At 34.0% G+C, this 25032-nt stretch overlaps 3 protein-coding genes and 1 long non-coding RNA gene across 6 annotated transcripts; 3 read left to right on the forward strand and 1 right to left on the reverse strand.

Moving 5' to 3' along the window:
• The first annotated feature begins 1489 nt into the window (after positions 1-1489).
• LOC122599454 lies at positions 1490-4354 on the forward strand. Of its 2 annotated transcripts, none has more exons than XM_043771969.1 (2): positions 1490-1659; positions 2948-4354. In XM_043771969.1, the coding sequence occupies exon 2, from the start codon at positions 2958-2960 to the stop codon at positions 4182-4184; it is 1227 nt and encodes a 408-aa protein (XP_043627904.1). In that variant the 5' UTR covers positions 1490-1659; positions 2948-2957; the 3' UTR covers positions 4185-4354. The 2 variants fall into 2 exon arrangements, with proteins under 2 accessions (XP_043627904.1, XP_043627905.1); XM_043771970.1 differs by lacking the exon at positions 1490-1659 and adding an exon at positions 1839-1883.
• A 2212-nt stretch (positions 4355-6566) lies between these two features.
• On the forward strand, positions 6567-12881 carry LOC122602143. The gene is made up of 5 exons (XR_006324164.1): positions 6567-6771; positions 7212-7336; positions 7411-7474; positions 7583-7685; positions 11363-12881. It is a non-coding gene; the product is annotated as an uncharacterized LOC122602143 (long non-coding RNA).
• Positions 7570-12904, reverse strand: LOC122602142 (protein TORNADO 1). Its single transcript, XM_043774868.1, has 3 exons — positions 11392-12904; positions 9730-10979; positions 7570-9109 (listed from the first exon to the last, which is right to left on the reverse strand). The coding sequence occupies exons 1-3, from the start codon at positions 12902-12904 to the stop codon at positions 7739-7741; spliced, it is 4134 nt and encodes a 1377-aa protein (XP_043630803.1). The 3' UTR covers positions 7570-7738.
• A 5816-nt stretch (positions 12905-18720) lies between these two features.
• Positions 18721-24308, forward strand: LOC122599313 (probable WRKY transcription factor 20). 2 transcript variants are annotated; one of them, XM_043771811.1, is made up of 6 exons: positions 18721-19017; positions 20176-20373; positions 21310-21793; positions 22411-22540; positions 22628-22786; positions 23395-24308. In XM_043771811.1, the coding sequence occupies exons 1-6, from the start codon at positions 18781-18783 to the stop codon at positions 23816-23818; spliced, it is 1632 nt and encodes a 543-aa protein (XP_043627746.1). In that variant the 5' UTR covers positions 18721-18780; the 3' UTR covers positions 23819-24308. The 2 variants fall into 2 exon arrangements, with proteins under 2 accessions (XP_043627746.1, XP_043627747.1); XM_043771812.1 differs by lacking the exon at positions 18721-19017 and adding an exon at positions 20085-20102.
• The last annotated feature ends 724 nt before the right edge of the window (positions 24309-25032 follow it).

Here is a 25032-nt window from a genome sequence, read left to right on the forward strand (position 1 = left end):
CTGAAATACACTTTAAACATACCATTGAATAAGGACATACAAGAAAACGTCTTCCAGGGTTATGGGATGTCTATGAAGTGTGAAGTTTCAGTGGTTGATTACAACCGCAATTAGATGGAAGATTGTTAGATGACGAAGAAGAAGATATATTTAATTTAGGGTTTTCAATTTGGGGGAAAATGGGATATGGGGGGAAAGGGATTTGGTGGGAAAAAAAGACGGTTAATGTATTTTATATACACATATACTGAGTGGAAATCCGACCTGTAATTTCCACGTCAGAAAAAGATAAAGAAACCGGTAAAAAGGTAAAATTTTGGTCAACCATGTACAATTTTGAAAAGTATGTTGGTCATCTAGCTTAGTTTTCTGGTTTGATGGGCAACCATGTACAAGAAGGAAAGTACGTTGGTCATCCAGTGACTTAACCCTAATAATAATTGGAAAAACAAACTAAGAAGTTATTTTTTCACACGGTCATCTTTATCTCTTTTTTTTATTAATTTAATTTATTATTTTTTAATAGCAGTGGTAATTGGACACAACGGTATTACATTTTCATCGTCCGGTAGAGATCGACCACGGCACCAACACAATCAATACAAGGGCATGACTGACAGTGGAAGTCCCACTACCGTTCTAGAGGAAACCAACTATATGCTACTAGAAAACCCCCATGCTACACCTCATTGGCAAGGATTTCTCAATATGTATTTCAAAGATTTCAACCCGTAATCAATATTTGACTAAAAGACATAAAGGACAATAAATATCCAGTTAGGCTAAATCCCAAAAACGTGTCATCTTTATCTTTGCTTTTTACTTATCTTCACTTCACAAGTGATTTTTAACAATAAATATAAAATAGCATACTTTATGTTACAATTTGGGTCGTAAAGCGAGTAGGTTTCTTAATGAACCCCGACAAAGTCGTCACCAGCTCGTGTCTTCCCCAAAGACTTCCTTGAGGCTTGTCGTAAAGAGACGAGCGAGGGACGAAACATGTGAGATCATGTTGAATGTTAAGCATTTAGAAAAGGTTTGTTTAATCAATTGAAAATAACAAAAGAGTAAAGAAAATGCATTGTTGGCAAATGTATGTAGAAAATAAAAATATATTGACAATTTGACATGATGTGAAATGTAGCACCCAATAAGAAGGGAAGAAAAATGTTTTAGGAAAATACCAGTTAAAAGAATAATATATGAAACTAATAATTTGCCCAACTTTAAACATTACTTTAATGTAAAACAGCAAATATATTAATCAGTCAATATTATCTCAATTATATCATGCTCTAATATTATAATAACACAATTAACATAAAATATATATTTTCCCACCCAAATTAGGTTGAAAACCTCGTCAATTTTTCCTTTGCGAACCACATGTCGGTAACTATAAATCCATCATTATTCATTTCTATTTTAATCAACTAGCAGACAATTTGTACTTGATTTTTCAGAAGAATAATTAAATACCCACCACCCTCAAAATCTATCCAAACACACACACATACTAATAAAAACACACACAGACACAGAAACAGTCATTTTAATCCCTATAATTCCTGACCTTGATTCTATCCAAGATTTTGTTGCATCAAAACACCAACATTTTACAGCCAATTTTCTTGGAATCTAGTGTCTAAACAAAAGGTAAGAAAGGACTAGTATGCACTTTTACATCTTTATGCTTTACCCTTTTCACTATTTAATCTGCTTTTATAATTTTCTTGGAATTTTATGTAAAAAAAGCTTAAATTTTTAAAAAAAATTATGATTACATTAGATCTCAATATCTATATCTATATCTAGTATAGTTTTAGCATACCCTTTTCCCTGTTTTTGCTCTCTTGGATTCTGGGGTTTAGTTATTTGAGGTAAAGTAGGTAACTTTATAGGTATTTATATGTATATGCTTCTTAAATACTACTAGTACTTCTTGAATTGAGCTTTGTGCCATATCTTTGTTTAATGATCATAGGGCTTATTTAGTCACTTGGGTGTTTGATAACTCTTTTTGTGGGTCTCTTTCTATATATATACATGTATATATATATATGCATGTATATAGGTGATCAAGTCAAAACTAGGATTTGGTTTTATTGGTGTTCCCAGATAACCTCTCTGTATTTTTTTTTATTTGCTTTCCCTACTCTGCTTTCCCTTTTGAGAATTGTGTTTCCCATTTCAATCCAGGTTAGGTGATTTTGATTTTGATGATAGAATTGTTGCATAATGTTTTGAGTAATTGAATCTTGAATGCTTATATATGGTGAACATATGTATAACTTTGATCAATATTCATGAACTTGCTCAAATGTTGGGGTGCTAAAATGAAAATGATTAAGTAGTATATTAGTATTGAATAATTTAAATGTGATACTCAAGTGCAATAAGATATAGTATAAGAGATAGTGATAAGATTTAATTTTGCTTCTTGAATTATCATAGTCACTATGTTGTTGGTAGACTAGTAGTTAAGGAATCCATAGATATAAGTAGATAATGAATAAGATTTGATTTTGCTCCTTAAATTAGTTGGTTTTATTCTGCTAGTTTCAAAGTTCAATCTGATTCTTTGTTTTTGAAAGAGAAATAGTAACACACACGATTTTCACGTATGTATTTCAATAGGACTCGAACCCACAACTTTTTGATCTTTGGGCCACCTCGTATATCATTTGCACTTAAAGCCCTTTGGTAGGTATCTAAAGCTGAATAATCATGAGTATCGAACAATTGAAGCTAATTCCGATGGCTTCAAGTTTGCAATAGTCAATAAACAGACATCAAAACTCATTAGTCGTCTAAGCTACTTGTTTGAATATAATCCTTTTTTCTTCCCAGTCATTTTTGTATTTTACAGATGATGACCAGTAACACACTAAGGCTCTATAAAGAAGCCGTTTATTGATTTTTCTCAAAATTTTTGCCTTTCCAGGTCTAAGTTCATGGAATCTCCTCAATCTGTTGTATCACCATTTAAGACGTCATCATTCCATCCTGAGCCCGAAAAGCATAATCTTGCTGATTTCAGAAAAAGCCAAAGTTGTGTATCAAAGAAAACCGATCCATCCCTTGGTGTTCTTGAGGTTTACGTTCACCAAGCTAGAGATATTCAAAACATATGCATTTACCACAAACAAGATGTTTATGCCAAAATTTCTCTCACTAGCAACCCTGAAAAGTCCGTCACAACACAGACAATAAACGGTGGTGGACAAAATCCTGTCTTCAATGAAAACCTTTATATCAATGTACCCACAGTTGATGGTTCACTAAAATGTGAAATATTTATGTTGAGCCGGGTTAGAAATTATCTTCAAGATCAATTGCTTGGATTTGCATTGATCCCAATTTCTGATATTATTATCAAGAAAGAGGAACGCGAAAAGGAATTCACATTGTCTTCAAGTGATGTTTTCCACTCACCTTCCGGGTTTGTTCAGCTTTCGCTGTCATACAATGGAGTGTCACCGGATGTGATTGTTGTTTCACCTCCAGTGCAGCCATCTGAGTCCGACATGCCTGACCAATCAGAGTTCAGTAAACTGGAGTTCCCAGATCCCAAAACGGCGAATGAAAATGAGAGGATGGTGTCGGAATATTTTGGGATGAGCTCAGAAAGTTTAGTCTCGTCTGATACAGATGATCAGGCGAGCTCAGAAAATGGTGCACCCTTTGGGTTGGACCATGCTAAGCCTGACTCACCCCCGGCTAGTGTGTCAACAAATGGATCCCAATGTGCTTCGGGTTCAGTTGCAAGCACTGAATCTTTTGATTCCGATAAAAACTTGAAAACCAATGGATCTCAATGTGCTTCGGGACCTGCTGCAAGTGCTGAATCTTCTTATTCCGATAAAAACTTGAAATCTGGAAATCAAGAATCTGTGTCACCCCCAAAAGATAAACCGGTTGAAGGTGGTTCGGTTGGTGATTCAGTAGACCAGTTGAAAGTGAACATTGAGCACGATCAAAAAGTGGTTCAGCAAGATTTTGTGGATCTATACATGAAGAGTATGCAGCAGTTTACCGAGTCGTTGGCCAAGATGAAGTTGCCATTGGAGATGGAAAATGAGAAGCAGACGAGTTCAGGGAACTCTAGCTCGGGTCAGAACACGCAAACACCAGAAGGGACCCGGCCACGTGTGTTTTACGGGAGTAGAGCGTTCTTTTGAAGCTGTTATAAGTATGGACATCAGAGATTTAGATTCGAAAGGATGATCAATAGTCACTAATCTTGTCGTATGTATGGAACACTGTGTTTCATGCTTTGTGTGTTTTTGTTATTTGTTCTGCCACTTTTGGTATTAATCTTGTGTTATTGAGTAGTTTCTGATTTCAAAAACTTCATAGCAGAAGCAGAATAAAATTAGTGAATACATGATAATACTGACTTATAACGTTTACATTACATTATAGACCCTTTTTAAGCATGATCACCCGGTAATCTGGTATTTTAGACCGAATGTGTTAGACCTCAAAACCAGAATCAATGTACTAACTTAATTAGCATCTTACAATTACAGTTACTACAAAGTACAATCTCCCTCTAAACCAAAGATTCAATCCAATATATTTATATCATGGTTATTACAAGCTCCCTACACCATCGATGTAACAGAGAACTTATAAGAGTCGCATGTAAGAGTTGCACATTTCTATTTTAATAAACTTAGAGCTTATAAGAGTCGCACGCTGATAATTTAACTACTTAGAGCTTATAAGAATCAGCACAATGCTCTTTCAAACAACTTAGAGCTTATAAGGATTGCAAACTTCTATTTTAATTTGAGATTTGAGAGTTGAGATGAGTTGCTATTATAGAATGAACATATCTAAGACTAAGAATGCCAAACCGACTTGACCTGTTTACACTCTTTAAATAAGTTTTTTGCAATTCGCTTCTATGATATAAGCTTGGACTTTAAATCTCAAACATAATAATTTTTGTCATAGGCAAAAAATTTAATATGTATGACAAAAAAAAATTTGTGTAGAAATTTTTACCCTTTGATAATCAAGATACTCATTTTTGATTAAGGGTCTGTTTTTTTTTTTTAAGTCATTAAGTGCTGAATGTATTAAGTGGCTGAATGAATTAAGAATGTCAGTATGTATTACTTAAAATATAAATAATTGACGGTTATTTTTATGTATTAACTCAAAAAGAAACATAATAAAAAACAAATTAGATATAATTTTTTTAAGATATCAAAAGGTCCAAAAGACCAAAACGGCTCGTTTTGGAGTGATGTTGAAATCATGAACTTTTTTTTACTTGTTATGGGCATATTAAGATTGATCCAATTTATTAAGATCTCAAAGATTCATGTAATAAAGTTAGATTGACAATAATGCGAATAAGTCCAATGCATGGCCCTACATCCAAATTAAAGCAAGATAATGTTATGAGATTTTGCACGCGTTTTGATATTTTAGATGAAAATGATTATCTCTTCTAACTAAATATAATAAAAATCTTTCTAATAATAAGATGATGATAATGGGATAATTAGGGGACAAAATTAGTTAAGAGAATTAGTAGATATCACATGTCACCTTATTATAGTTTTAAAAGAATTTTTAGACTAATTATTAAAAGGATTTATCATTTTATATGTTTGAAATGTTATGTGAATTAATCATTTTCTGTAAGGGTACAAGTAAAAGGGAAAGTGATATTTGTACCATATAACTTGATGAATTTACCATGCAGTACAAGTATTATGACACACTGTAGAAATAGTTAATGCATTTTTGTAGTAAATTAATCAAGTTATGTGGTACTAATATCACTTCTCAAAAAGTACTCTAAAAAGTAAAAACTCCATATCAATGAAATACTCTAAAAAGTAAAAACAATCATGGATTTTTTTTTATTAGGCCGCATATATCTAAATCAAAAAGTTCATTCTTCAAGTATAATTTAAACATGAAAAACTTCATTTGTGTTTTTTGAATAACTACAAGAGTACAAAAGATAATGAGAAAATAGTTCAAGAATGATGCAAGGTTAGAGGTAGGGGTTGATTGTTCTAACACTTTCTTCCAATGTTTGCAAGTAAAATGAATAAATATGTTATTCTGATGGTTACTCTATTTAGTCTACTAAACAAAGTGATAAACATGATAAGTATTTTTTTTTTAACAGCAAAAAAATAGATACGATAAGAAAATCAAACATTATCAATTTGTCAATTTTAAATATTTACAATTAAAATTTTGGGTGATAGAAGGAATTTGAAATAGAATAAGCTCTTTTAATCAATTATCAATTAATCATTTTTCTAAAAATCTCACATTATTAAAAATCTTTAATAACCGACTTCATTAGGTGGATTGGCCAAGAGTATCTTTTAAATCGACTATGTGGTTTCTGAAGATGAGTTAACTTAATGTCCCGAGTTTGAATATTGAGTTTCTCATCTCAAAGTATTTTTCATGAATAGGGAGTTGGAGGTCTAATAAATCACTGGTTAAAATTGCATCTAACGCCAAACTAACTTAAAAATTTTAAAAAAAAATCTCAAATTCTAATTCCATCGCATTGTCAGTTTGTCACGATCCAAACGACTCGTAAACTTGTTAATTATCTTCACCTTCAAATACATGTAACTTGAGGTGGGCTAGATCCGACTAATCCGAGTCGATCGATAATAATTGACCTTTTTACCGAAGGAGAAAGACAGGAGAAGGAATATGATTAAACAACCGCGCCCAGTTCAATTGCTTTTCCGGCGAAATTTCATCAGAAAATAGCTGGTGATAAATCTACTCTCCGATTAATTTAATCTCTACAACATTATGTTCTCCAATTTCATGTTATTCGCTGTAACCTCAGTTTTAAACCTAACATAATTGATTTAACCCTATACGTTAATTATCTTAATTAGAAACAGTAATAATATCAGAAGTTAAAAATTAAAAATTTATCTTAAAAGCACGGTAAAAGTTATCGTAGTAAATGATTAGTACTTGTAGGATTTTTGAAGAATATGTTATTATAGAATTGCAATTTATCAGATACATTAGGTTTTAGGAAGTCATCAATAGTAGTACTGAAACATTTGTCGTTGCTTTTACGTCGCTAAATGTTATCGTTTTATGCATAGGGAGTATCCGTCGTACACAGCTTCATATTTTAAGCATGAATCTTGGCCAGTCATTAAATGTTATCGTAATTCTTGTATATTGATTTATAGGAATTTGCCTAATGTAGACCAAAACATCCCTCCATATGCTATCGTGATATTTTAAGCCGAGAGTGAAACACATGCCCTTTTAGTCGGACTTCAAGAATGTTATCTACGGAAATTTGCATAAAAAGGTACCCTTTTTTTAAGTTATACACTTTATTTGTACCGCTAAAAGGCATGACTTGTAAAAAACGTGTTCATTCAGGTGCCATGATCAGCATGATCAAAGTTTCTGACTTTATTAGATTTGACGTTTGCATTTTAATAAGGTAACTGCCGGATTATGTTTGCATTTTAATAAGGTAACTTTCTTTGAAAGTTAGGAAATTATGAGATAGAACAACTATCTTATATGGTTACCTTTTGTTGTCATTCAGCCAATCACTTATGGGTTTACGAAGTGACACACATTATGGAGGAGGGATCGTAAAATATCTATCGATAAACTAGAGTCTAGATGTACATCCGACACATACAAAGGTAATTTGATTTTAAACGATCTAGGGGTCTCTGAGTCTCTCATATTTTCTTTATCACATAGGCACTTCGACTATTTCATTGGATCTTGTATACATATGACGTCTGCAAACCCAAGCAATCTGACCATTATCCGTATATCTAACTCTCCATAATCCAAACTTCTCAGCAATATCTTTTCCCGTAGAGCACCCCTTTTCCCTTAGAAAATCCACAACCCACTGCTGTGCTGCTTTCATATCTTGCTGAATGTCGGTTGACCGCCCTCTATTTCCTCCAACTGCTGCCGCCCCTACCACTCCTGCTGCTGCAGCACCTGCAGCTCCATAAACAAGTGGATTTCCTGCCAAATGTGCCACTTCTCGGCTCAAATCTGGTATCATCTCCCCCATTCCTGCGGCTACGTGAGCACCAATTTTTAATGCAAATGTCAACAGCTTCATGAAACCTTTCATGTATGGAGCTAAAGACATAACTGCTCTGTTATCTATTTGCATCATTTCACAGCCAAGTTGGTCCTCTATGACGTGCATTTCTCCTTTGAATTCACACAACATGTGAAGCCGAAGTGCAGTCATCCCAGATATCATATTTGTGACTAATCTTCTAGAGTAGTTTTCGGTTTTCACAAAATAAAACATATTTGGTACCTTTCTTTCTTCCATATGAACATTATAATTAGTTAGGTAATTAACTTTTCGATGAAGCTCTGTCAAGAGTCTATGTTCATAGTATCTCAGCCCTTGGATTTCTTGTTTTACATCTCTGATTTCCTGCTCAATGATCTTGAGTCTCTGAATTACCTCTTCCACTCCTTTAGCAATCCCAGCAAATGACGGGTCAATTTTTCCTATTTCATCTTCTTGAGGGCGATTTGTTTCATCCGAGTTGTTCTCTGTAGGCACTTGTAATTCCACAGCTAGGTTGTAAAGGTCATGATACCTTCTATGAAGTACTTCTCTGAAGTCATCATCCGATAGTAAATCCCGAGCATAATCAAACCCAGCTCTCAATATTGTCCGACCTGAGTCAGAAACTGGACTCCATGTATGTTGATAATCGTACATAGAATCTGCTGGAACTGAGAGCAAAGCTTGTTTTAACTGAGGGAGAGGTACAAATTGGGATTTGCGATATCGAGGGGGTGTAAGATTTTTGACACATTCTGGACGAAGGACGTTTTCCGTTAATGTCACCCCATGACAAAGGCTTTGGATGGCTGGGTATATAAGCTCCCGAAAGAGCTTAAGGGTTTCGGTTAGATTTTTGCTAGAGCAAGCAAGCACGTCAACATAGTATCCGAGCTGTCCTCCCAGCTCGATTCTGATATGAACCCCATTTATGTTTATCAAGATGAGGTATTTCTCTAGATTGTAAGTTGCTCCATGTTGGCTATTGAGTCCAATAATTTTATTGTGTAGGTGAACCTGTTTTTGGAAGGAAATTAGATAGTTAGTCATTAGGGAAAAAAATTGATCATGTATTGAATGTTTAGAGTGATCCATGGTGATGCTCAGATGGTGTTTGAGCAGGTTGGGTTTGAAATAGGTCATTTTATTGTACAGTTTCAAACGGGTTGGGTCAGTTTACTTGGAAATACTATTTTGTCAAACTTTCTTTATGGTGACCTGTTTAAACCTTTTTGATTTGCCTCGTTGACTATAAAAACACAACCCAAAGCAAATTGGTCAATAACCCTGATTCAACAAAGAATATACTAGTATATACCTGTACAATGCGGTGAGGCCGACCACTTTCTGGTTGACAACTAATGAGGGTGGGCGTATTACGCTACGCGTTTCTTTTATTTGTATAATTGCAGTTATTAATAGGTGCATGAAATGAATTATATGGTTCAAAGCATCAATAGTTGAGTGAAATGAAGGTTGTGATTATAAGTAATGTCTTTGAGGATGAGTGGTTGACATTTAAAAGTTATGGGGTGTTTGAAAGATAAGTGGTTGTGATAGATTAAGGAACCATATTATATTACTTTTAAAAAACTTTTGGGGTGTAACGGGTTAAATATATAAAGGAGTATAGATACCTGTAATCTTGGAAAGAAGCCTGGGGTGAGGAACATGTGGCTCGAATCATGGCATTCGAGATGCCTTCCTCCAAAGATACAATCGGATGTGATTAACGGCCATCTTGGAGTTCTTGTTCTGCTTTCTTCAAGAAAAGAAGGAATCAGTAACATAGATTCTGGATTAGATGGATCTTGTTTATAACAGAGTTCAAGTTTTAGCATCATATTCACAAGATCACTAGCATCCAAGTTCTCAAAAATCTTTGATCCCATTCCCGGAACATGACTTTGTAAACACCCTCTCAGAATCTTCTCTAACTCTTTCCTGCTCACAAATCCCCTGTTACTTTGTTCATTGCCCGGATTTCTAACATGTAACTTCACAAGCTGACCAAGCACCTCACCACAAAACCACTGAAAATCCAATATCAAGAATCCTAATTCTTCAAAATATATCACCTCTCCAATATGATGTAGACATGTTGCAACCGCCTTTCTCCGCATCTCCACTTTATTTACTATCTGATTGTTTCTTGATTGAACTCTTAGAGATGGGACTCTAATTTGGCACAAATCACTGAACTCTTTCCACTTCATCGCCGGTTTATCATGATTCTCTGATCTCCATTCTGATAATATTGTTATGAGATCATTGCAAAGCTCATAAACTCTAGGGACTCTCTGCAGAACAGTTTTACTGGTTTTCCTGAGGTGATGTGTAAGTTTACTCACAGATGCAGATGATCTCGAGTCAACTGTGAATACTGTTGGATAAAAGTCAACGTACCCGTGGAATCTATCTCTTATTCTTTGAACAGCATTTACTGTATTTTGGAAATCCGGTGACATTTGGTCGATTTTGTCGCAGTGTGTTAGCACTACTGTTACATGGGGTAGCATGCACTGTTGATCTGCCCTTTTTGAGTTAGAAACTATGAACCTGAGCCAATATTGAAGGTCTTCTTCCAACTCTGATGGCGATTTTGGCTCTTTGTTGTTTGGCTTTCGAAACAAGCTGGAAACAATCACAAAAGACGAAGCACTTCCGTGGCCTGGAAACATGAGATCATGAAAGGAGAAGAACTCCTGTTGACCTCCCAGATTCCATATTGAAAACTTTGTATCTTCATCCTGCAATGTTTTTACTTTCATTCCTGTCGTTCTAATCGCTTGCTCAACTGGATTTACAAGAGTTCTAACTTGTTCGATGTAAGGAACATTTGAAGAAGAGAAGTTCTTCGATATGGAATTACATAGTGTTGTTTTTCCTGTATACAGATAATATATGCTTGAATATATCAATGAATTATGAAAGAAGGGCAAATTGCATAAAAAGTGACATACTGTCAAAACTTTTTGACACAGGGTAACTAACTTTCAAGAGTTCTTAGTTTGGTAATCTGACCTGTAGGCTAGTCAAAATGATGATTTGAAAGCTATTGGTAATAACTTTGATCATTTTCACTTATATTCTGATACGACACTTAAAAACTGATTATCTTAGAAGATTGCCTCGAATAAAAACTTTTAGAAATTTGTTACCGCAAATAGAAATCAGGCTAAAGTATGTTAGTTTCTTTATGCAATTTGCCCATGAAATAGGTTCCATGACATGAATATGAGGTTCTAATTTTACTATTGCCAAATGCAGTTTTGTATAAAAGATCATATAAAACCCACCTGCAAAATCTTGCCCACAAATGAAGATTCTGCAGCTCTTGGGCACGGTCATGGGCATATCCTTAAGCAAATCAACTTCAACTTCAGGTTCGGATATCGCGTTTTGACCCAATTTTAGATGTATTTCTTCTGATTTTCCTGAATTCTGCAGTGGGGTTCTTGCAAGATCAATCTCCTCAATCCAAGGATTGACATGTAAAGTCTCCATTATTGCCTTTAACACTAAATCACCATCAACCCCTTTGCAGCCTTGCAATGACAATCGTTTCAAACTAGCATTTTTCTGCAAAGTCACAAAGATTCTGATTATATCTTGTGGACTTAAACTTTGGTCATCATAGATGCCCAATCTTGTTACAGTTTGATTAGTGCTTAGCATTTGCAAAATTGCAATCAACCCGTTCCTACGTATCTTGGTTTTTTTCCCTCCAAAAGTTATCGACTTTAATGTTATATTAGCTTGAATTTGAACAGTGGAAAATCGTGTTAATGGGCAAAGTAAGTGTTCTACACCAACCCCATTAAACCGGTTACCATCTAAATGCAAGGTTTCCAAGCTCCGGTTCTTGAAAAGTCCGGCTGCAACATAAACAACACCCTTGTTTTTTAAGCTTGTTTTTGAGAGGTTAACTTCTTTTAGACTCCGATTCTGTTCAAGAACCCACCTGAACTCCTTTGCCCACCTGGATCTTAACCTGATCCCAGTCAGGTCAAGTGTTTTGACAGTTGTGTTCCACCCTAGAGCACAAACCACCCTGCATGCCCCTGAAATGTTTAGCCGGTATATTCGTAGTGTGTTACTCTCGGGTGCAAATTCAACGACTTTTGAGCTGGTGTTGTTATTATATTTTCCACTCCATATATGAACTTCCATGGATCTGTTTCTAGCTAGCACTGCAGATATCAATGGTGTGGCTGTGATTGAACTTGAGTCAAATATAGTCAACAACTTCAACGTCGAATTTGATTCGATCATTTTTGAGAGCTCTTCTGCCCCTCTTGATCCTATTGAATCCTCCCATATTTGTAACTCCTCTAAACAAGTATTCACCTTTAACGCTGAAGCAATTAAACTAGCTCCATATGAACCAATTCTTGATTCAGAAATCATCATCTCTTTAATCACATCATTTCTTTTCAATATTTTCGCCAGTACTTCCATGCATTCGGCATTTAGCTTGTTTTTCTTGAACACAAGCTGTTTTACATTCGAAGAACCATCAAGCAGAACCTCGAGGCTCTTTACTTCTTCCAACTCCCATTCAACTTGGTAAAACTCAAGATTTTGTAACGAAAGACGGGTATTTGAAGATGATGCTAGGAGTGAAAGGATTTCTGAAAAATGAAAATGTGCGTCACTAGAAATGTTTATATGAATGGATTCATAACTTTCTTGATAACAACATGAAGTTGGTTGTAAAAGATGGAAAGAAATATTTTGAAGGTTAAAACTTTCATTTTGAATTGATTGGAAAAGCCATTGAAGATCTTGCAAGCTTTTGTTTAATGCCATTAATCATGAAACTGTAATGGGCTAATCTCAATTATGTTTAAAATCATAAACATAAATTAATTAACTCTATTTTTTTATACAAATAAAAATTAGTGTTATAGGCTAAATTAGGTATTGTCAAAATGGTTCCTTTCGGTGGAAAATAGAATTTGCTTTAACTTTTTACTTTTGTGTTTGAAACTTGTAATGAGTAACCTATTACAAATAAAGGTTTATATAAAATAGTAAAAGTGCAGCAAATTATTCATTTCACACTCGTTATTTTATTGATGTAATGTAATGACAAAAAGATTAAAGAAAAAAAAGGGGGGCTCAAGACTAATTTGTACACAACATAATAACTTATTTGTAGGAGAAATGGAGAATTTTGATATTATTTTATTATTCCACTTTTTTTTTTGACAATTTTAAAAGCATGTTTGCTTGTAAAGCAATGATATCGATGCTTGGCTGATGGGTATTTAAAAGCACATATACCATACTTGCTACAGTTGATTTCTCTTTAATCAATCAAACTTGAAAACTAATCATAGTTACTGTTATTTTACTCTCCCGATTAATTTGGCAAATTACAATGTATAATGTCAGCCTGTCATTGAAGAAAGAATGGTTTATCAATGCAGCATATGTCAATTACAATTATCAATGACCTTTTTCATCCTTCTAATTGAAATGTGCTATGTGCATAACCCATTTTTAAGGATGACTAATTCATTTTGTGGAATTGATCAATATTTTTTGGAAAATGATTTATCCTCGTAAAAAATTAGCCTAAAAACCATCCTAATAGCTTTACATGGTGACATGTGGATACCACTAATTCTCTTTCCTAATCTCACTCCTTGATTTTTTCACATGTCCTCATCTAAAAGTTAGGAGGATTTTTAAGTTATGAAGCCAGGCTTGAGCTACAAGATTAATTGAGGGAGGCGGGGCCAAAATTTTTTTTTTTTGAGAGGGCAATCTTAAAAGTTGTTTGTCATACTTATAATAGTCATATCCATGAATGCAAATATAATGGGTACTAGCTCGAAAATTGAAAATATATCCTCAAAAGAATTTGTTCACATGCTGGGTGTAACACTAATATTTAAAAATGCTAGTTTTTTAATAGATAATGACTACACGTGTCGTATGACGTCTTATTAGATGAAACGTATTCAATCATATAATGCAAGAAACCAAAAAAAAAAACTTTTTAGGAAATAATTAGCTTGTATGTATATTTTTCTTACATAACTATTACCCCGTATTATTATTATAATTAATTTTTTGTGATAAATACATAGAACAATTTTATAGAAAACAATTTTCCATGAACAGTTACATTATTAATATACTACACATATATATACCTAAACAGAGAAAGCTTTTTCTTAAACCTTTCTTCATTATTTCTGTTAAAAAATCAAAACAACTCAAGTTTTTTTATTCTCCCAATGAAACAATCTATCTCAAAATTAATGTTTCGATTACGAATGACTTCCAAAGAATAAACTTCTAACAATGAAGGTAACATTTGTATTTATTTCCTACTTATTTTTTCTTACTTTTAAAACTTTTTTTACAAATATACCATTTAAATTTAAAAAAATTATATTATCTATATGTATATTCCCTTATAAAGAAAAAAACCCTTTTTATTTTAGGTAATTTTACCTTTGAATTACTAGAATTGCCCTTGACTTTTTATGTTTAGCCCTTAATGAATTACTCCGTATAATTTACACTTTAAATCTTTATTTTAATAATTAACACTTTAAGTCTTTATCTTCTAAAAATTTCCAATATCACAATTACATCAACCTATACCATTTGACACCGCCACCACTACCAATAGTACCATCACCGACACCGCTATACCGCCTTCCCCACCACCATCGCCGCATTGCGGGGATACCATACTCGTACTAAAATTAAAAGGGGCAGCTGACCCACTGCGGCGCTAATTGACACTAATTATATTTAAGTATGTACTTTACCTTTTTAAGTATGGATAAATTTGTTACATCTCAAACTTCCAAATATATACTTTTCCAAGGGGAAATTCGGTGTGACAATTTATAAACAACGGAATGGAATCAAATATTTGACCGCCAACTTTTTACTATGTTTTCATGTTTGTTTTAACCTTAAGTTTCAACCTTGTGTTTCAATTTTTTTTTAGATTATATTTGGTAAGATTTATGGTGCATTGTCTAACTTTTTTTTATTTTTCCACTAGTCTAATGTTAAATTGTTGAAGTTCATGCCTTGAGTTTAAGTCTATATCCATTCCGTTTCTTCCCCATCAGATTACATAGTTAAAGTATAATTGACAAAATTAACTCACTTTTCCCAAAATACAATCTGTTATCTACGATCAACGGCCGGTTATGACGCTATTTAATAAATATTTACGAACTACCATGCCAAAAAACCCCAAGGTATATTGTATTCCAACTTCAAATTACCCAAGTAAAGGTTTCATTGCTACTAATTGGTAGATGCAATGGCACGTTACATTAAATTTGTCTTGTCATGACAAAATTAAATGATTAGTACAAAAACATTTTTCACTCTAAAAAAAAGTCCCCTACCCTTTCAATCATCTCATCACACCACCAGCCAACAGAAAAATGGACCACTTTATTACTGTGGTTGAAATTGAAAGGAAAGACAGAGATATTTGTTACTTAATATATCTCATCTTCAATTCCTACTGGATACATGCTATTGTCTACATTGATATGTGACTTTATGGATCTACCAAATGCCTTTTCTTTCCTTCCTGCAAGTAAAAAATGTCAGTCACTGTCATATTTCACAAGATTCACACATGCATTGATTAATGGTTAGATAGCACTACAAAATTACTGCAGTCAAGTAAATACTACTACTGTATTATACTTGGACTTAGATTCTACAAATAAATACATATTTCAATGATGTTAATTTGTAGCAACAGAAAACTTAGCTTGGCCTAGATAGTAGAGGATCATCTAAGTCAAAAAAATGGCCTACCATCCTCGATCGGATAATCGAAACAGAAAAAATTTACTTGATTTGTGGTTCTTGTTATTTCAACCAATGAAAAATAAAATAACGTACTAAACAAGTTATATACAAAATTCTTTCTAGATTGCCAAAGGAATATTCTTTTACTTTAATTTTAATGCCAAATATAGCATAAGTTTGTTATGAGCGTTCATATAAAAAGTGACTTTCTTTAATTTGTTCGATCTACACAACTTTACCAATACACAATTGCACATTACTTCCTTTTATCTCAAATTCAAAGATTCATTCGATTTTTGCAAGAGTTAAAAACCTTTTTCTTCTCTTGGAAAAAAAAATATATACTATCCCTAAAGTCCTAAACGTCATAATGAAATAACGTACACGATGGAAAAGATCACCATTCACCAATCAAACAAGGATACTTGTCTCAAAAGTCATAAATCATGTTATACCAAAAGTCAACGATTACAAATTAAGTGTCGAAATCCATGATAATGAGTTAATGACACAATTTAACACAAAATATGTGACAAATACTGAATTACTATATTATGATACCCGTACGTTGTAGAACTGTAGCGAATATAATTTTTAGGACTTCAGATTTTGTAACTATCGATAATAGTATAGTTGTGGGTTAATTTTGAATTGAGATATATATAAGGATAGACCGTGAATAATTAATGAGTTAGCATTTCAAAGACAGAAACGTAAATTCACATATCTAAAAAAGGTTACTAGCTTCAACAAGAGGAAGGGATATATAGATGATCTTTACATTAAGAGTCAAAGGACTAATGGTTACTAGCTAGTGTATAAAAAATGATGATAAAGACATGCAAATCAACGTATAATGTCAATTATATATATTGTAAACCTCTATTATAAAATCCGTAATCAGTTCAAGTAATTGCTCCCATATATATAATTATTAGTTCGATCTTTAACATTATTTAGGCTTTCATAAGAAATATCGAACCAGTTAGAAAGTCAATTTAACTTAGCGAAATTCAGCCATGAAGATGCATGTAATACATAGAATTTATTCAATAGTTATTTAAATAGATGCAATAAACTTATCATAAATTTTGAGTAATTTACCATGATATACATCTTTAGCAGAATATATGCATCAGAAGTTGTTGTGACTATATCTATCACCTCCCTTGTTTAAATACTCAGAACAGTATTTTATTGCCATATGTATTTTATATATATAATAGAACGGTTTCACGTGTTGTGGCGGTGGTGGAGGTGGTAGTGATGTAATGACGGCCGCGGTGGTGGTAACAGTGACGGGTGGTGGTGGCGAGCGGTGGTGGTGACGACAGAGATTAGTGGTGGTGGCGGTGCGTTGGTGTGGCGGCGGAGTAGTTTAGTTATTGATATAGATTTACTTTATAATGTTAAATACAATATATTTACTTTATAACATAATACAATATTTAGTGATATAGTTTAGTTTGAAACTTAAAATGTTAAATGCAATATATTTACTTTATAACATAGTACAATATAGACAATTAGATATAGATATATCTTAATTTTTATTATATCTATATCTATAAAATAATATAAGATATAGTTGATTCATAGGTGGTATTCATTGAGCCATCTTCATCATCTATGTAATGAATAAAAATATATTCTCAAGTTTGAGTTGGTAGACCTACCACATATGTCAGGGGAGCGAGAGAAGAGTATAGTTTAGACAGTGGTGGAACTAGGATTTTGAGTAATCTGTGACATAAAATTTTAGTATTGACATCATATTCATGCAAAGTAATGTTAATTATTAAATTGTTACGACTTTTAAGCATTTTTTAACGATTTTTCGCTATTTTTAGAATTTTATAAGAGTTTTAGCAATTTTGTTAGGTTTTTGTTTCTCGTTAAGTTATTAAAATACATCTCCATAAGGTTGCTGCTATATAAATCATTCAAAATTTTAGAGTTATCCATATAAACTGATATCCCAAAGTTTGTTGACCCATGACATCAATAAAAAAAAATCAACGTATTTCGGAAAAAATTGCACTACGTGGATTGAGTGAAGCTGTATCACGGGCTACCCCTTTGCTAAGTGTAGTGTCGCCCCTGAGTTTAGAACACTCATGCTTGAAGCAACTTGAGCTAGAAAAATTACTTAACATATTTTGTTAATGACTAATTAATCATCAAACTCGAATTTGTTTGAGCCTCTAAATAGTTCAAACCCTATCTATGGCTATGTCAAATAATTAATAAATAAATGGAGCTCAACATTTTTGCTAATTGACATCTTGGAGTGCTATTCTTCGTAAAAACTTGCATAAATATATTTCGTAATAACATATTAAACATAAGAGATTAGTACTTTAAATTTTAAAATGTAGTAACTTTACATGAATTGTCATAGTACATATGAAATTTCAATCATGTGCATTGTATGTAATAAATATTCAAATTCCCGTGCATTGTATGTATCCGGCTATACATGACAACTATATAAGCAGTCACTTGTAAATTTTTGATAGGTCGGATACATATAACGCATAAAATTTTAAGATTTATTACATACAATGCATAAGATTAAAACTCAATATACATTATGACAATTCATATAAAGTTAGTTCCCGATCCTAAACATAATATCGAGTTATGTTTATCATTATTCAATAAATGAAAATATCTAAGTTGAAATTTGCTCGAAGAAAAGAGACAACCTATTTCCCACAAAGTCAACACTCTACCCCTTTACTAATTTGACCAAACTACCCTCTCTTTTCTTTACATCCCCAACCTTCCCTTTTTCTTCTCACTATTTACCTCCTGAAAGAAAGAGAAGGAAAAAAAAAAAAAAAAACTGGATCACAATATTATTATTATATTCAACCATGGATGACCATCACCACCAACAACATTCTTCTCACTCTCATTCCCACTCCACTTCCAATGCCGGTATCAGATCCGCCACAACCTCCGCCGCCGCCGTCTCCGCCGGCGGTGGTGCTAAATATAAGCTCATGTCTCCGGCTAAATTACCTATTTCTAGGTCCACCTGTATCACTATACCTCCTGGCCTTAGCCCTAGCTCCTTCCTTGAATCTCCTGTTTTATTAACTAACATTAAGGTATTTTCATTTCATTTTTTTTATAGATAGATATAGTTTATATATGTATATATCTCTATTATATTTATAATTATATTTATTTTGATTGTTTGGATTTTATGTAACTTTGATTAATTTGAATGTCTGATTTTTGATTTAATATTTTGGTAGATGATTTAGAAGAAATAAATTAAATGTTACCACGTCAGCAATTAGGTTTTTGAGGTAGCTTAGAGTGAGTAGTGTAGTTGGTTCAGGAGACGAGGTTATCCGGAAAGTATTTTATGAGGAAAGTTAGTTCTTACTGTAGAAGTATCAGTGTAAGTGGATCAGTTGGTTGGACCACCATCTGAGCTGGACGGCTAGGTGAGTTTGATTGACCTGTAAGGCGGTCCGACATGAGCCGGTTGGGATTGGCGGAGAATTTGTGGTTAGTAGAAGGCGAGTGAAATGATGACGTTGGCGTGAGAGTAGATTTTAGTGGAGAATTTTGGTTAAGTATTTATTGATGTGATGATGATATGATGTGTTGTTTAGAATTATAGATTAGGTTCATTATGTATGGAAATTTAGCTTTTTGTAAAGTGAGTTTAGTTTTTAATATATTCTTGTTTTTTGTTTGTTGAGTTAAATGAATGATGGCTGGATCTTGGATTCTTTTTTTAAGTGCTCATTAGGAGAATATATTACAATTTCTATGCTTGTTTTGTGTGGTCATTTGGGACCGTTGTTGTATTCTGATGCTTACAATGATGTTGTTTCCCATCAATTTTTTCTTTATGCAACTGTGTTTTTTGATGTACGTCGATTTTAATATCGATGAGCTGTGTTTTGATATATTATATTTTGGATGCATTTGTCGTATATGATACGCTGCTTTCGGTGTTGTTTCTTTGCAAAGCTGAATGAATATTCTTTTTTCTTGGGTGCGCTTTGCGATCTTTCTTTTATTGTGTCTTGTACTCTTGTTTGTTTAGGGTAATTTCTAGAGTAATGGAATCAAGACTGTAGTGAGTTGTGTACCCTTCTTTTTCTGTGAAAGTTGAGACTATGAAATAGGGAATCATGTTTTCAGCTTGTGCGAATAGATTGCCACCGAATAAGGGGTAATGGTATTTAATAAATAAATATGAAGCGTATTGACGACGATCTATAAAGTTCTCTTTTTTAATCTTGTAGGCTGAGCCATCACCAACAACGGGTTCTTTCTTTAATTCTACACTGATGCAAAGGTCAATGGCCACTGCTGCATTCTCTTTAGAAACAAATTCTTCTTCTTCTAGAAAGACCGTTGATGATAATAACTCTGGGTTCTTTGAGTTCAGACCACACCCTCAAACTACGTCAATTCCACAAATTTCTTCTGCAGGATTTCAGGTATGGACCTAATCAGATACTGAACTACTTTTTCTTCTTCCTGGCAGGGGTTATTACCTTTTGATGTTCTATCAAAGTATCTGTTTGTTCGCGAACCTACCGTAGTATATTGTTTGATTGAATACTATAGTTTTCGAGACATCATCTAAAGATATGTTTTTGGGTCTTGAGCTTATTCTTACTATATTTGTCTTCATTTTACTTGGATGAAGTTTCGTTATCTTTGCTATGAGTTCTAGCACAATAGATTCTATCCCAATATCCTTGGGGTTGCTAAAGCTTAATTATGTCAATGGAAATCCCTATAAGACTTGTGTGCATGTCAATATCTCGCCTTCCTCATACCCCTCCCCTGGTGGGATTGGGTAGTGTTGTACTTGTGTGCCTGTAGCCATAGGAGTAAAAGAGTAGCCATCAGTGTTGAACTTTATCTCTGTTAACACCTCATGGCCTGAGAATGAAGAACTGAATGGTAATTTTGTATAAAATTGACAAAGTAGAATAATCACTTTGCGGATTGTCAGAGGTACTTGGTAAGTAATTAAGTGTGATGAATGAGTTACTTAAATGATCATCGCTGATCATGTGACCATGTCTTCACTTCACAGAAATTGACCCGATTCTTCTTAAACAAGTCATGTGAAATCTTTTTCTTTTCCTTCCTTTTTTTCTTTCCTTTTTTTCTTTCAGTTTGCAACGACACATCCACTCCTCATTGTATATACATATACCGTGTTAGCTTTGACCTATTGCATGCTCGCACCCGTGTTTACTTCTCTGAGTCGGGGAGCGTTTTAAAATAAATGCCCTCAAATTCCAGTAAACAAAGAATATATGAAACAGGAAAGAAGGAAGTGCGAACAACATAGACTTATCATGTGTGTGAAAGTTTCATTCCACTGCTACTGATTAGTGATTATATTGGTCATTTGAAAGGTATCTGCAGGTTCTAACCTTCAACGAGGTGAACCAAGTAGTCATTATCATAATCAAAATCAAAACGAGCCTCGTTCATCATCAGCAGCCAACTGGGAAATGGTATCACCAAAAGAACAAAGTCTTGCTGCACAAGCATACATGTCTCATGAGGAAACGAATGGACCGGGGAAGTCTAAGGATCTTGGGCCTGCAATCCAAGTTGACAGGTCATCAGATGATGGATATAACTGGCGAAAATATGGGCAGAAAGTTGTGAAAGGAAGTGAACATCCAAGAAGCTATTACAAGTGTACACATCCCAATTGTGAAGTGAAAAAGATTTTTGAACGCTCATATACCGGACAGATTACAGAAATTGTGTATAAGGGCTCACATGACCATCCCAAACCTCAACCTAGCCGCCGATTTAGTGCTGGGGCTCTTATGTCGTCGATACAGGAAGAAAATCCTGAAAAAGTTCAATACGCAACTTATCAAGCAGGTAATTAATCTTTTTTAATAGAAAAGGGAGTAACTTTTCATGCTCTTCCTTTGCATTATAGGTTTCAGTTTCGACCCTTTTTCGTATGACTGAGCTGATTTGTTTGTATAGAAATATCAATTGGGTCAAATAAAACTACTTTAGCTAAAAAGTGACAGATCAAATGGGTCCAAGGGGTTGAAAGGTTACCCAAAGTCTATCCCCATTTCTAATGCACACAAGTTCCTAAATGATTTATTCGAATTTTAGGTTATTGTAATATTCAATATTGTTTTGGCAATCATAAGTAGCACAGCAATTATAATAGTTTTTTTTTATATATATAATTATATATAAAAGGACCGTGGGCAACATACCCCAACCCAGTCTGCCCCACCATCCAAGAAGTTGTAGGTTCAAGTCCTATAAGGACAAATGCATATATTATATTATGTATTTATGTGATGTGTTAATATTTGCCTTTCTAAACCCATTCCAAGCAAAACATGTTTTAACATGTAAGACACCACCATCTTGCTACCTCTACCTTCCATTAGTGATTCATATAGTTCTGGTCCTTCTGGATATATTACTATTGGCTTTTAATCTCTGTTTGGTTTATTCTTTATTTCTTAAAGGCCTCTCTGCAAATAACGGCCAGAATGCTAACTTAGAGGCCGGTGGCACCCCTTTGCAATCTCCGAGACAAGTGAATCAAGACAGCATGGACGAGGTTGATGATGATGATGACCCATACTCTAAAAAGAGGTGAGAAAGCTGAATGGAAGTCTGCATTTTTTGATAATATTAGTTGCACTAAAATGGTAATATTTAGTGACTTTTAATTATGATCAGGCGTACAGATTTTGGTACCCTTGATGTAACTCCAGTGGTCAAGCCTATCCGTGAACCACGTGTAGTCGTCCAAACTACCAGCGAGGTTGATATACTGGATGATGGATATCGTTGGCGTAAATATGGCCAGAAAGTTGTCCGAGGCAATCCTAATCCTAGGTATGTATACATTTCATGGTCAAGTAAGAACCAGTAAATGCTATTTGCATCTGCCATGAATCATTGTTCCAGTTATCATTTAGTTGAGTGATCTTGTTTGTATGCAACTCTAAAGAAATAACTACAAAGCCGATAGCTGCTTGGTGTGCGGAGTGGCAAGTTTAGCAGTTTGGGTACCAGGTCAAAGTAGGTCTGGTTGGAATAAGTCATTTGTTGATGCAGTTTGAAAAGGGATTGGTTAAATATGTTTGGGTTGAAACATGTCATTTATTAGTATGTGCCAAAATAAAAATAGGCTGGGAGGGGTGATCTGTGAACCTTTTTGCTGTCCCTTAAAATCACAAAAAAAATACTATTCCACTGAGAAAGCCATATACGTGTGTGTGTTCTAATATACATGCACGACTACCTTTTGACCCATTGAACCTGCTCCTCTTTTAGCTTAACTTTTGATATGACCTATTTGACAATTGACACCATTTAAAATAAAACACAACCTAAATCAACCATTTTATAGTTATATGGCATGAAATTGTCACCTCAGTTTATGTGCATGGACCAGGAGACGTAACTAAATAACTTTAATAACTTATTGACTCAATATGCAGGAGTTATTACAAATGCACAAGTGCTGGATGTACAGTAAGAAAACATGTAGAGAGGGCATCCCACGATCCAAAGGCAGTCATAACTGCATATGAGGGAAAACATAATCATGATGTACCGGTGGTGAAAAATAATAGCCACGATTTTAATGCATTGGGAAATCAACGAACTAGATTAGAGGAAAATGATCCAATCTGTCTTGATCTTGTAGTTGGTAGTAAAATCCCAGATCAACCACAAGCATCTAATGCTCTCCACAGTCAAGTACATGTTTCAAATTCAAATTTCAGAAAGGTTGTTCACTGGAACGATGTTTATGGGCCTCGAGAAAATGAGGTTGAAGGCTGTAACATTGATACTAATACACTTAACCATTCTTCTAATCCATACCCACAAAATCTTGGAAGAATACTCATGGGGCCATAGAACATGTATGAAAAGAATGAAATAAAGACAACGCTGCTGTTTTCATGTGGCAACTGGGTCAAAAGGGTCTTGGAATTATGACTTTACCTCAAGTTGGTCAAAACCGGTCAACAGGTGTGGCACCAGCTCATAAGTCTTTTGTTCTGTTGCCTTACTATTAGCTGCAGATTAGGTGTACCGTATTTTTGTCACAATTGGGCTAAAAAGTGTAGAATGTAGAAGTTGGGCAACAAATTGTGACGAAAGAAGTGAGATGTTGTAACTTAGATTGTAATGGAGGGGAGTGTAATGGGGTATACTTATCTAAATGGAGTGTTTTAAAGGTTTTGTTAGTGTATGTGAATTTCGTATCTAGGCCAGGACTGTGACTGTAAACAAAGACTTGTATTGAATAAAGTATGAACGCATATGTATGTTTTGTATCGGAATTTAGGGAGTCTCTGTATGTATTGTCACACTGTAAGATTTATCCATGACTACTTATTTGCAACTTATGAGTTTTACTTGAGTGGGTAGAACTTGAAATCTTGGTTCAAGCGGTTCTCGTTGGAATTACTTTTGTTGGGCATACATTCTTTTTACCTGAAAGCACAAGTCCATGTAAAGGGATGCTTTGTATGATTGATTAGTCACAGCCCTGTTTGGTTTATGAGATTCCTAAGAAATCATTGAAATTGGAATACAAATTCCATTCCATTCCCTAGTTTGAAGAATCAATGGAATCGGAATTCAATAATTTCCATCAAATTAACAGTTCCTATGAATTCAATAAATTAAATATGTTTGAGTTTGATGTTTTTTTTTCCTTTCTTTCTTCAAGATAGGTTCTGATAGATCATTGATGCAGCTGGCATGTGATGGTGTCTTTTTGGCATAAAGATCCTCTAAAGTTAAAACTCAATTTCATATGTAAAGTTGACATTTGTACCATTGGATTAAAATAAAAGGTCAATATTTAAAAACCATATTTGAATCTTGACCTTTGATTTTAATCTAAAGGTCAAGATGTTCTCAACTTTATAGGTGAAGTTGAAAACAAATTTAGAGGATCTTTATCCGTCTTTTTGGGGCTTAACTACTTATATATTAAGTGTGAGGACATATGTAAAGGTAAGTACGTAGCAAAGTATTACGACTACTTTATTCTATTTCAATAATCCTGTCACCTTTTAATCTCAGTAATATGGGTTCTGGGTTGTGTTGCCAACTTAATA

This window comes from Erigeron canadensis, chromosome 5 (genome assembly GCF_010389155.1).
Source record: "Erigeron canadensis isolate Cc75 chromosome 5, C_canadensis_v1, whole genome shotgun sequence".
Taxonomy (NCBI): domain Eukaryota; kingdom Viridiplantae; phylum Streptophyta; class Magnoliopsida; order Asterales; family Asteraceae; genus Erigeron; species Erigeron canadensis.